General features: G+C 38.8%; 2 protein-coding genes across 3 annotated transcripts in view; one reads left to right on the top strand and one right to left on the bottom strand.

Moving 5' to 3' along the window:
• Positions 1-3180, bottom strand: part of LOC137290513 (protein KRI1 homolog) — a 26233-nt gene extending 23053 nt beyond the window's left edge. The window contains exon 1 of one of the 2 annotated variants that reach the window (XM_067821497.1): positions 2862-3180. In XM_067821497.1, coding sequence (XP_067677598.1) covers positions 2862-2964 — 103 coding nt within the window. In that variant the 5' untranslated portion in view covers positions 2965-3180. The remainder of the gene's footprint in view (positions 1-2861) is intronic. The other variant, XM_067821498.1, reaches the window with a different exon arrangement.
• Positions 3165-12560, top strand: LOC137290512 (GPI ethanolamine phosphate transferase 2-like). Its single transcript, XM_067821496.1, has 12 exons — positions 3165-3629; positions 4861-5070; positions 5657-5845; positions 6115-6259; positions 6860-7075; positions 7682-7899; positions 8710-8970; positions 9380-9831; positions 10056-10241; positions 10883-11186; positions 11685-11875; positions 12266-12560. Exons 1-12 carry the CDS (start codon positions 3297-3299, stop codon positions 12504-12506), a joined length of 2946 nt encoding a protein of 981 aa, XP_067677597.1. The 5' UTR covers positions 3165-3296; the 3' UTR covers positions 12507-12560.

Genomic DNA, 12560 nt, shown 5'->3' with positions numbered 1-12560 from the left:
GTATGCAAAACTCACTCTCGCGTTTCCTGTTTTGCGCGCTCGTGTTTTCGTTACAATCACTCTTAGGTATTTATCTGTTTTTATGTCTTTATAGGTTTTCTTTGCAGAGATGATTCCATTCACATCCAAACGAATAAGATGTTTAGGTGGGATCAAGCACATTTGTTTATGTACAATGTAGTGCTCACGACACTTAAGGGAGCACGATCTTGTGTTTTCACTATGATTTTTCACTTCGATACATGTCCGAGAATTTCAAACATTCAAACATTTCTTTTTCTCATGAAAAATGAGGGTGTTCTATTATGCATTTAGTTTAGTACCAGAATTATTTTCTGTCCATTTTATAAGTTTGTGCAAATGTCCGGGATAGATATGATTTTCAGCATCACATATCTGTCGTAAGAGGTCTGGCTGACTTGGTCCACGTGTATCATCGTATTCCATTTGCGATGTTCAATGTGTTTGATCACTGGATTGTCTGGTCCATGCTCGAATATTTACAGACCAGCGCCATATAGCTGGAATATTGCTGAGTGCAGTGTAAAACTAAACTCACTCACCCAATTATGCTTGGTTGTTCCTCAATGATTTTACATGTGTATGTTTAAATAACATATGAATGATATTTGCAGTTTCAGGTTTGCAGAAAGAATACAGAGAAACTACAATTTTAAATGTGAATGTCATTCCTAATTTCTGTGAGTAATACGGTGTTGTAATCATCTGAATCATCTGAGCTTTGTCTTCTTCGTTGCTATTACTTTCTAATGTCTTCAAATTATCTTTTGGTATTTATGTATCAGTGTCATTTTGCCATTTGATGGACTCAAATACTCGTTTTGTTTTTTTGCTTTTTTTTATAATATACGCGGCGTGATCACATTAAATTGCCAGAGCAGGATATTAAGCTGGTTATTGAACTTTACTTATGGAAAAATTAAGGAGCAAAAAAAGGAAACAAAACAACGTGAAACCTCATAATTTTCGTGTAGACATTGAAACACATGGTAAGTTATTCCGTTGTTTATCTGTCAGGACATTCAAAAGGTGGGTTAGTGATAACTACACTGGCAATATGTCAACCATATCAATTCATTTTAATTATTATACCGGTGGAAGCGATTTGAACTTCTCAAACAAAAATCAAGCTTTAGGTAATCTCAGATTTGTTCTTTTCTATGTAAGAAGTGAGGGCTGGTAGGATTTGTCATCTTCTAATGACTCATAAAGACAGATAAAGTTATGGAAAGGACAGGAATATAACTAGATTATCACTGATGGAGAAATAAATTCAAATAAAATAAATTTTAAAAAAGGACTGGGGATACGCACCAACTAAAGGTAGATCACCGGGTATCTCGGTGACTTACAGTAATTTGTCTACCTTCATGGACCCTATCTGGATTTACATGATCTTTTCTACCGCGAGCGATTGTAGTCAAATCTAGCCATATTTGGATAACCCACGAAAATCATACGTTTAGAAAATCTGGTAAGTTTGCATTTACTTTGAATGTTGCGGGACCTAAGTTCATGAGGCGATACCTGTCTCAGGACCATAATTTTACACTACTTCAACATCCTATGAGGACAGAGCTACTAACTATCTCAGTTGCTAATTTAAACTACCAATTACAAAAGAAAATATACCTAACAACAACAACAACAACAACAACCCAAAGGTAAATCAAGTCTCGTCAACAATCCGTTTTTAAACATTGAACATTTAAAGTTTTTACATAGGAATAGGCATCCATGTCATATATTATGTCATTCGGATATCAGGCAGTATTTTATTCGCGCTCTGAGTTTCATGAAACATTCCAAATGGAAAATCTTCGCACTCTACACGAGAAATTTACTGGTTTTCAACTGATATTGCAAATTTGCGGACCACATTTAACTAGGTCTACTTTCCAAACCACGTATGTATATACATTTCAAATTTACATCATCGGATAGGAACTACTACTGTACATAGCTGAGTTATAGCCGTAGTTAGATCCAGAGCAGCAATTCTCGTACACCGTTCATTTTTCTGATCCTCAGGCTAAAAAAAGTTGGCATCCAGTGGGTCATGTCTTCTGTTATTAACATATACATCTGCTTGATCCTTGGAAAACAATTTCTGCATTAATGTGAATGGAATTCTCCCTGCAAGGATAAGCTGTAAACTGTGACATAGAAACAGATAAATATGTTATATACAATGTGAGATGTACAAAAGTACGAAACAGGAGACGCGAGAGTGAGTTTTGCGTACCACTAATGAAGAACGTCTTCCGATACAGATTATAGAAATTTGGCGCATGGCATAGCATGTCAATATGTCAGCTCGCGGTCATTGAAACACAAAGTTTACGAGTAACGTGCCCATCAATATATAAACATATCATCATAAGAGCATGACAGTTACGTGTATGTGTAGGGAAATTATCTAGGAGTAGATCGGTATCGACTTTTCAGTCAAAAACCTACGGGAAGTATATTTAAAAAATCTCAAGAAAACATGAGGGGTAATCGGCCGCTAGAATCTGAATGGGATTTATGAAGGTGGTGTTCTCGGCCGCGATGCAGGGTCATGTCTTGCCTGTATAGGACCGCATCACGGCTCTCGTCTAGTGATAATATAGGTATCAATGATTCTTCAGTATACCAGAAAACAAACACCAAACTGATATATGACGTAAGATTTTGAATATATACCCGATCCCACTGCCCATATGACACATCCACAACGGTAACATTTCGACTTTGCCAAAATGTTCAAACCAAGCTCTTTGCAACTCAGCTTAGTTAAAACTGTGAACATCTCATATGATAATTGACATGGAAATATGATAGTTTAGATTAGTTACATCTTTGTAGCTCCTCTGCTTGTCTCCACTTGTTGTATCGATCTGCATACTCCTTGTTGATGTGAAATTCACCGTCCTCGTCGCTACTTGATCCGTCGAACATGCTTGTTGAACAAAACCGGAAGTTTGGAATCTATACGAACGGCAAATTTCAATGCACATTCACTCTAAATTCTGTTAACTTATGATGAGCTCTCGAGGTTTACTTTGTATGGGACGTCTTCTGTCGTATTATGCTAAATATTCAAATTATATTCAGATGCAATACTATGAAACATATATTTTGCCTAATTCATCACTGACAGTTTTGTAATGAACCGGATGTTTACAACAAAAATGGCCGCCTCCATGATTCATAATAATGTGCTAACTTGTTTCAGATTGTAAAACACTATCGGGCCCACTATCGCAGTTCTTTGTTTGATTTGTTAGACAATGGCAAAGAAAGAGTATTTTGTAATTGTTTTGTCGTTAATGCAGCTTTTATCTCTTTCTGTATTTCTGAAAGGATTTTTTCCCCTTAAACAAGGTCTAAAAGGTTTTGCCAAACTGGAGGATTCCCCAGTCGTTCCAGGAGATACTGATAATTCAGTACCAAGTGGACGCTACGACAGACTTATCGTAGTTGTTATTGATGCATTGAGGGCGGACTTTGTTCTTGCTTCTCAAACGTACATGCCATTCCTGAAGGAAATGATAAGAGATCGTCATGTGCTGTCTTTAACAGCAAAGGTCCACTCACCAACTGTTACGCTACCTCGAATAAAGGTATTCAGCATGTTCAGCGTTTACGACTCAACATTTGATCGTATGTACTATGCATGTGGGGTGCATGTACATGTTCCGAAAGGGACTGCTGTGAGTTTAGTTTTACGCTGCACTCATCAATATTGCACCTATATAGCGGCGGTCAGTAAATAATCGAGTCTGGACCAGACAATCCAATGACCAACATCATGAACAATGATATCCACAATTGGGAATCGATGACATGTGTCAACCATGTCAACAAGCCAGACCACTCAGTCCCATTAGTCACTTCTAATGGCAATCACAGGTTATTTAAGTTGCATTCGAACATGGATCCCCATTTGCTTCGGATAAAGATTAGGTAAAATATCCCTATACCCTTAATTAACCAATTTAAGTGTAATGGTATGCAACATGACTGGTGATCATTAGCACAATATGACAGTGCCTAGTGGACTGCAGTCTTGTTGACCAGTGACAACCTAAATGACAAGGTCAGGCTTCTTTGTAAGGTATCCATCACCTACATTGAGCATGACAACATTAATATATGTCAGCAACTTCTGCAAAAACAAAAACCACAAATGACATAAAGATGGCTAACTCTGCATCCTCAGCATGATGAAAATATGAAAAAGGACTCTCCTGTCAATTTTATTGATGATGACAGTAAAAGTTGTGAAATTTAGACATTATTCCTATCAATGTATCATGGCAAACTGACTGTCATTTTTTGTCATATGGACCCTTATAAACAGTTTTATGGCAGTCATGGTTGATAGTATTGAGTGAGCAATTGAGTTTATTTTCACAGCGAGCAGACACCAATAATGGATTTCACACATTGTGCCTGGGTAAATAAACCCGGGTCTTCAGCATGACAAATGAATGCTTTAGCCACAAGGCTACCTCACCACCCCCAAATAGACATAACAGGCACTTATGATTAATGTAATAAATATGGTATGGATACATGGCCTACCTTTAGAATACAACCCCACAAACTTTAAAAACATGTCATAATACTTTTTTATGTAATTGTAGGTGATTAGGGTCAGGTTAGGGTTAGGTTAGGAATAGGTTTAGGTTTAACTTAGGTTAGGTAACTTAACTCTAACGTTCTCAGGAGGAGTTGTGCTGCTGTATTCTATAGGTGCTCCGGATGCACTACAAATGACAATTTGGAAGATCATATTGATGTTAAATTTGAAACGAGGATGCAGATTACAAAGAATAAATCTTTTTGTAGGCGCTAACAACTGGTGGTATCCCAGGATTTGTAGATGTTGTTCTGAACTTTGGTTCAAGTTCCCTGGATGAGGATAACATCATCTCACAGCTGAAAAGAGCAGGGAAGGAATTAGTGTTTTATGGTGATGACACATGGATGAAGCTGTTCCCAGATCACTTTGACAGGACTGATGGCACGACATCCTTCTTTGTTACAGATTATACTGAGGTAGACAACAAATCTGTTCTAAGTTCTCATAATGTTGATGTAGCAGCCCCAGATCAGAAGTTAATCGATCATGTCCTTTCATGATCATCATGTTTACCATGTGAGTGAGTGAGTGAGTGAGTGAGTGAGTGAGTTAGTTTTGTGCCATAATATTCCAGCTATATGGCAGCGGTTTGTAAATAATTGTGTCTGGACCAGTGATCTACAACATGAGCAATCTGTGCAATTGGGAACTGATTGCACATGTCATCTAAGTCAGCAAGCCAGACCACCTGATCCCCTTAGTTGCCTCTTATGACAAGCATAGTCACCTTTTATGGCAAGCATGGGTTGCTGAAGGCCTATTCTAGCCCAGGTCTTCATGGGTCTGTTCACTATGTATCTAAAAACGTTTGTCACCTGGCCAACATGGTTCCTTTATGGGTAGAAATATCTTGTCTTTCTCCAACATGTCAATGTTGTAGTAGAATATTGTAACAGTTATACAGAAAAAAACCCGAGTAAATTGTACTGAAAATTGTGAAAGAAATGATTTCAGACTACATGTTTGTTTACTGATACCACAAGAAATGTGTAATTTGTTTAGGTTGATATGAATGTGACCCGCCACCTCCCGGAGGAGATGACTCTTGACGACTGGGATGTCATGGTCCTTCATTACCTTGGACTAGACCACATTGGTCATCTCGATGGCCCGAGAAGTCCCCTCATCAGTCCTAAACTGTTTGAGATGGACAACGTCTTGCAGAAGTTGTATCAAGCGATGAGGCAATGGGTAGGTCCATGTTTGACCTATCCTCATATGAGAGTAATGATATATACATAGAATTATCTAAGGTGCTGCTGTATACTGAGCAGAGATGCAACCCACAGACATGCCTGCAGCTGTAATTGTTTCATTTTGAAAGAGTTTCAGTGTTTCTTGGTGCCAAACCAGTACTAGTGGGTTTCATCAAATGGTCAATTTCAATGATAGATATCCTGTCAGGTTTTCCTATGAACATCAAGTGTACAAGCTGTCCTATAAACTGTGATTGTTTCCAGTCGGAGGAGAGGGACTTGACAAGTTTGATGATGGTGTGTGGAGATCATGGCATGAGTGATCAGGGCGGCCATGGGGGGGCATCACCAGGGGAGACAAATGTTCCTGTCATCTTCCTCAGCCCAAGTCTTCATGATGTTGTACCAGGTAAGGAAAGGGATTGCTCATGATGTAGTGTCAGGTAAATGTAGCCAGTCTTCATGACATTTCAGGCTGGTGTGGCAACTCTCCATGGCATTGTATTATGAAGGTGTGGTCAGTCTCCATGACATCATACCACGTAGGTGTAGCCAGTCTCAATGACACTGAACCAGGTAGGTATTGCCTTCAACATAATGCTTCATTAAGTCAAGTGTCATTTTGTAATCAGAACCTCAGATAACTGTTAAATAGTGTCATGCACACAGTTATGATGTGTCAATAAAAATTGGGAACTTATAGCAATATACAAATTATGATTTTACAACAGTATAACTAAGTTATCATATGAGATGAATTTCACAGTTGATAGTTTTTGAGGCAGTTTTTGTTTTTTTGTGATGTTACGTTATGTTCAGATGTCATCACGTAAGCATGATTCTTGTCCATTGCATTGTTTGATATACATACTTCTTGTGTTGTCAATATTTTGCTTGCAGTGGGGTAGTTCATGGTTAAATCCCCCAAAGGTGTTTCCATCACTGATGCTATATGTAAAACTAATATCAGATGTAAAACGCATTTACTTTTAATACTTACTGTTTGCAGGATTGGACCTTACTAGTAGAGGAAGCATCATGCAGATCGATGTTGCCCCCACTCTGGCTGCCCTCACTGGAATACCCATACCTAGGAATAACCTTGGGGAGATTGTTGCCCCAACTCTGGTTGGTTATAGCCTTGAGGACAAGGTACGACTGATGCAGCTCAATGCCCACCAGGTGTCAGGCTTACTTGAACGGAATGTGGCTGATGTGGAGAAAGGTGAACAATCAGTGCTGTCATTAAACACTGAAATCATAATCATCTGCTAACACACTTACCTCAGTTACAGATATTGTTGGCTGATACTTTAGGTGATTGCCTTAATCACAGGAGAGCATCCTTTACTGCTAGTAGGCAATAGATTAGCGTTATTCTGCATCTTAATCCATTTAGATAGAAGAGCTGTCTTGCCTCTGGTTGATCGTTTTTTGTCAGATTTGGCTAAATTGTTGAACTTGAGTCATCAGATGAGGAATTGTTTTCATAAAATAAACCTCAACAACTTGAGCATCCCAAAAGATAATCATACCAATAATAGAAAAAATCAAGAACAAACCAACTGAAGAAATCACTTTTGTGAATGTGACAACATGGTGTAGGAAGCGCTTGATTAAGAACACAGTTCCAGGTTTAAGCTACAGTAGCTTGCAAGGTGGAACAAGGACAAGAAAATAGGAAAGGAAAGATGTGTATTCCGATACATGGACAAAATATTGTGGCCTATTAAATATAGCTGTAGTTTAGTTCAGTTTACAGATTATGCAAGACTAACATTAAGAAATAGTCCACCCTAACTACAGACTTTTCTTCATGATTATAACCTAGAAACTGGATATCGTCATTATCAGCAAGTGATGATCAGACACTCTGATTGGCTCAAGACCAAAAGTACAAACTTGTCAAGAACATCCTGGGAGATGATCGGTAATCGTCTGGTGAAGGAATATGGGAACGCTGTGCAGGAGATGAGGTCAAGGGTCAGCGAAACATCCACACACTATGACCTGTATGGAATGGCAGTTGGCATTGTATTGATCAGTCTGGTATGTGGAATAACAAGTTGGTGTAGCTTTATCTATAGTTTTAGTGTCTACATGAACTGCAGAACCAGCTTTGTTGGGAATTGCTGCTACATATCAATCAGAAGGTATGTCAGTCAATAAATAGATCCCATAGTACTGGTAGTGACAAAATAGAAGTAAAGGGCCGTCTCCTATTCTTGCGGGTTTCCTATTCTCGCGGTAAACACATTTTCTGCCGAGGTCGCCAATGCGTGATACTTAGCGGTTGTTTACATCATTGACCAGTAACTAGGAGGTGACCCAAGTCTGTGAATTATCAAAATTTTGCAATGTAACGAATATTCATGAGTTTTAACCAACTTGGAAAAATCGTAACTTTCCCCCGCCCTTCCTGATAAGATTCCCCTTCCTTACACCTAATAACGTTACTTTCTCGTTGTAATGTGAGAATAGGAGACGACAGAGGTGGACGACCATGTTTTTCATCGAGCTCAAGTGAGATAATGCACTTGATGGATCAAGCACTTGATAGAAGCAGATGTTAGAGGGTGAATCTCTTCATTTAAAAACAACAAGCATACATACGAAAAGAACTTTATATTATTTTTTCAGCTGATATTCGTAAGTACCGCGAGAATAGGAGACGCCAGTATAGAACACAGAAGGGTTTAATATAGAGAAAAAACATATTGAGTTAGATATATCATGCACAAAATGCCAAGTAAGGAATTATTATATTGTTTCTGGCAAATCAGGATTTGTGTAGTCTAACAGGTACAAATTATTGTAGAACTTTAATTCTGATTGCTGATAAATGGTTTGTCCTTCTAGATACTGCTCTTCCTACTACTGGTGTCAGTGTCTGACATGTCAACATTGAAACTTTCAACCAACAGAATGGCAGTTTGTCTCATTTGCTGTATCCCTGTCGTGCTGGGTCACATGACCATGTGTACAAGTCAGTTCCGCAGTGACTTCCTGTGTACAACTAGTATCCTTGTCCTTCCAGTTCAGCTAATCACAATGACAGCTGTTGTCATGGCAACACTGTTCGTGGTTATGTTCTTGATCAGATACAGAGGCCGAATTATGGTAAGTTGAAAATGTATGAGTGTCTTCACCATGCACTGCCATACCAATACACTACATCCATTATATTTTATGAACTCAAATACTGTATTGTACTATGAACTTGATAATCTGAATCTTTGAAATGATGGTTGGTTTGAATTTTTTGGAGCCGGGGAGAGAAGGTTCCAGAACAGAAAATTCATCCTAATGCTGATACACATGGCTGTGTGTAGTTGAGGTCAAAGCTGCTGTCGGTCACTAGTTTGCCTAGTCCACACTGGTATTTTTAAGCCAAAATATTCTGGTTTTAATCTAATGGCATGTACACTCTACGTCTGTAATGTCTAATAAACCTAGACATAATCTTAGTGGGAAGGTACTATATGATGCTACTATTGTAGCAGTGTAATGGTTTTCTCCCTTGTTTCAGTGTTTGAGGATGTCGTGTGTTGGGTGGATGTTCTTGAGCGGGTCAGTACTGTACACTCTGAGTCTGTTGTCCAGCAGTTTTGTGGAGGAAGAACATCAGACCTGGTATTTCTATATTACTACTCTGCATGCTGTCATCATTTGTAACTTCATATGTGTCGTCTGCTCTCAAGCAGTCAGTCAAAAAGCAGGGAGAACGGGTGCCTTTGATAGATATGAACAAAGCACAAACAGTTTGAATGTTCATAAGCCTCACAAAGACACATGTTACCATGAGATGAACAATCAGAATGAGACGATACACAGTAGTACATCAAGTATTACATGGTGGACATCAGTGACTTCAGTGGCAGCCATCTTTGTTGTGCTGATGCTGTGTCGGACGTTGAGGAGATGGAATCAGACGGGAGACAAATGGCGAACTGTTCCTGACATTGGGGACTGGCTTGTCAGGTGAGATCTCAACCATAGAAATAACCATAGATACAGAATAGAAATACTGTGGTATTATAAACTCACCAAAATATATATACATGTACCAAATATGCATCCAGGTAGCCTTGCACTGGTTGAAGTAGTGTATGTGAGTAATTAAAAAGGTGGGATATAACGTGATAGTGAAGTGAGCCTAAAGAGGAAACGTGTAGTTTTTCATCGTTCACTCTCTGTTGTTTCAGACCAGAGAACAAGTCAGCCTTATCAGCTGCAGTGGTCATGTCTATGTTGTGTCTTGTCATCACCAGATGGCGTTCATCATGTCTTGTCCAGTCATCTTGTAATATTATTGCTGTGATCTCTGCCTACTGCTCTAAAGCAGCTACAGGTGTGATTGTGTTCCCTGGTGTATACTCTGGGATGACCAAGTAAGAGAGCTGTTGTATTTCTTGTCCTTATATCATTATATGATTAGGCAAAGTTTTTTTGAAAGATTAAAAAATTTGTGTATTTCATAGACATAGTATGTGACATGATCAGCATGTATTATTTTTAGTAAACTACACTTAAATGTCAATGAGGAGTTGTGTGCTGATTCGAAGTATTGCTTAATCCAAAGTAAAGGTTGCATAATGATGCATCGTTCAGAATCAATTGGGTTTTGCTGCTCTGCCCATCTGAATCCCTATGTGATGCAAGTCAATGACATGTATAATGAACAACCATAAACTGAACTGATTGACATGTGGAACCGTTGCCTTGTTAATCCTGGCCTTTTAAATATGTTTTTTGATGAACTGAAGTTATCAGTCACTTTGATGCTTTTACTACCATAGTCTAATGTTACATGTTTATTGTCATTGTCTTATGCAGGCATGGTGAAGCTGTTTCAGATATTCTATCTGGGAATGTACCAAAATTTAACATTAGAATTATTTCAACCCTTTACCATAGGAATAGACAAATGTTAACATAGGAATGTCCAAATTTTTATCTAAGACTGTACTGAAGTTTAATGTAGGGAGCTGCCAACATTTGACATTAACTTTCACATTTTGGTTGTTCCCAGAGGAATCTCAGAAGCCCAGGTAACCTACTTAATCATCCTCCTGTCTCTTATCCTGTTGCTACGGCAATGGAAGAATCATCGAGAGGATCCTGGGTACCAGACAGCTGGTCTCTGGTCAGGCCTACAGACAATATGGCTGTTGGTCATGATGCTGTTGCTACGGCCACACAATTCAGCGCTGGTTGCCATGGTTGCTGCAGTCGAGAGCCTGGTGTCCAATCACATGATCTCAGTTGTCAAGCTGCGTCCTGCATTCCTGACTCTGTACTGTTTGTGGATGGGACAAGCTGCTTTCTTCTTCCAGGTTTGTCTTGCTGTCTTATTAATTGATGTCCTGACTGTCCTTGCTATCTTAATAACTGATTTCCTGACTGTTCTCCCTATCTTACTAACTGATGTCCTGACTGACCTCGCTAAATCTGTATGCAATACTTTCATAAGGTTTTTTAGATGTTGTGTCAGTTGAATGTGATTGCTTTGGAGGTGATCAGACAAATGCCGTGTATATTTATTGATACCGAAAGTATTGAATCCTTGACTATTTTACATTTGCATCTTTATTTATTTTTGGATACCATATTTATCTGTTGGCTTTTACTTCTGAAACTTCAAAACTAACATGATGAAAAAGTAAAATAACCTTGACAAGTATGCCATTTATTATGCTGTCCTGCAGAATATGGATATAGCTTCAATCTTGTCATTTGTGTTGAAACGAGTGATTAACCTAAAACCTCTAACCGGTACCACCGTACTTGTAAGTCTGACCTGTCTATAGTGGAATGTATCTGTGTGTCCACAGGGCAACTCCAACAGTCTGTCCACAGTGGATGTGGCTGCCGGCTATGTCGGTCTCCATGAGTACAACCCTCTTCTCATTGGGCTGTTGATGTGTCTCTCCACCTATGCTGGACCAATCTTCTGGATGATCTCACTCCTCAAGTACATCAGTATGACGGATGGCAACTTAGATGACATTTCCAGAAACAAGAAGTAACCATTTTCTATCACAGTGTTAACATTCACTAATAATGACTATAATGTCAGTTCAGTACTGAATGTATTATTTGTATTGATTGGTTCATTATATGGAAAAAAGAGTAACTTTGAACCAGCAGTGGCTGGATACACCAGAATTAGGGATCATATATTGTCCCTTTTTGTGAATCAAACTTGAGTCTTTGATGTGAGTGGCTAATGCTTAAATCATTAGGTTATTGTCTATACTGGCAATGCAAAATATGTACCAAACCTATATCATTCCTTGATTTGTTTCAGTGATTCCATATGTCTGTCTGTTCACAACATGAGTAAATGTAAAGTTTCCAAGTTGTATTGAGCACTTCCAGTGACTCATACTGATTCTGTGTTTCCTATTTTCAGACTGAAAGTTGGTCACCAAGAAGCTGCTATGATTATACTGATGTCCCGAGGTCTTCCATTGTGTGTGTATTGTGTGCTTGTGACCATCGAGAGGTACCACCTGTTCGTGTGGACGGTGTTCTCCCCCAAGTTGTTGTATGAAGCTGTGACTACTGTTGTTTTGTCAGTGTTTGCTATCCTCCATGCAGTTCTAGCACTCAGTCACCACACTACCACCAAAGGCAGAAAAATGCAGGAGTGATATCAACAGGAAGTGAAGAGGAAAAGAATCTTTGTAATAAACTATTAGACATAT

Source organism: Haliotis asinina, chromosome 7 (assembly GCF_037392515.1).
Source record: "Haliotis asinina isolate JCU_RB_2024 chromosome 7, JCU_Hal_asi_v2, whole genome shotgun sequence".
NCBI lineage: Eukaryota > Metazoa > Mollusca > Gastropoda > Lepetellida > Haliotidae > Haliotis > Haliotis asinina.
This window is presented reverse-complemented; position numbering and strand designations above follow the sequence as displayed.

Excerpts from the sequence above, each read along its gene's own strand:
- LOC137290512 (XM_067821496.1), top strand. The coding sequence starts at position 3,297 with ATGGCAAAGAAAGAGTATTTTGTAATTGTTTTGTCGTTAATGCAGCTT. Across the intron at positions 9,832-10,055 it reads ATTGGGGACTGGCTTGTCAG|ACCAGAGAACAAGTCAGCCT; the intron begins GTGAGATCTCAA and ends CTGTTGTTTCAG. Across the intron at positions 10,242-10,882 it reads GTATACTCTGGGATGACCAA|AGGAATCTCAGAAGCCCAGG; the intron begins GTAAGAGAGCTG and ends GGTTGTTCCCAG.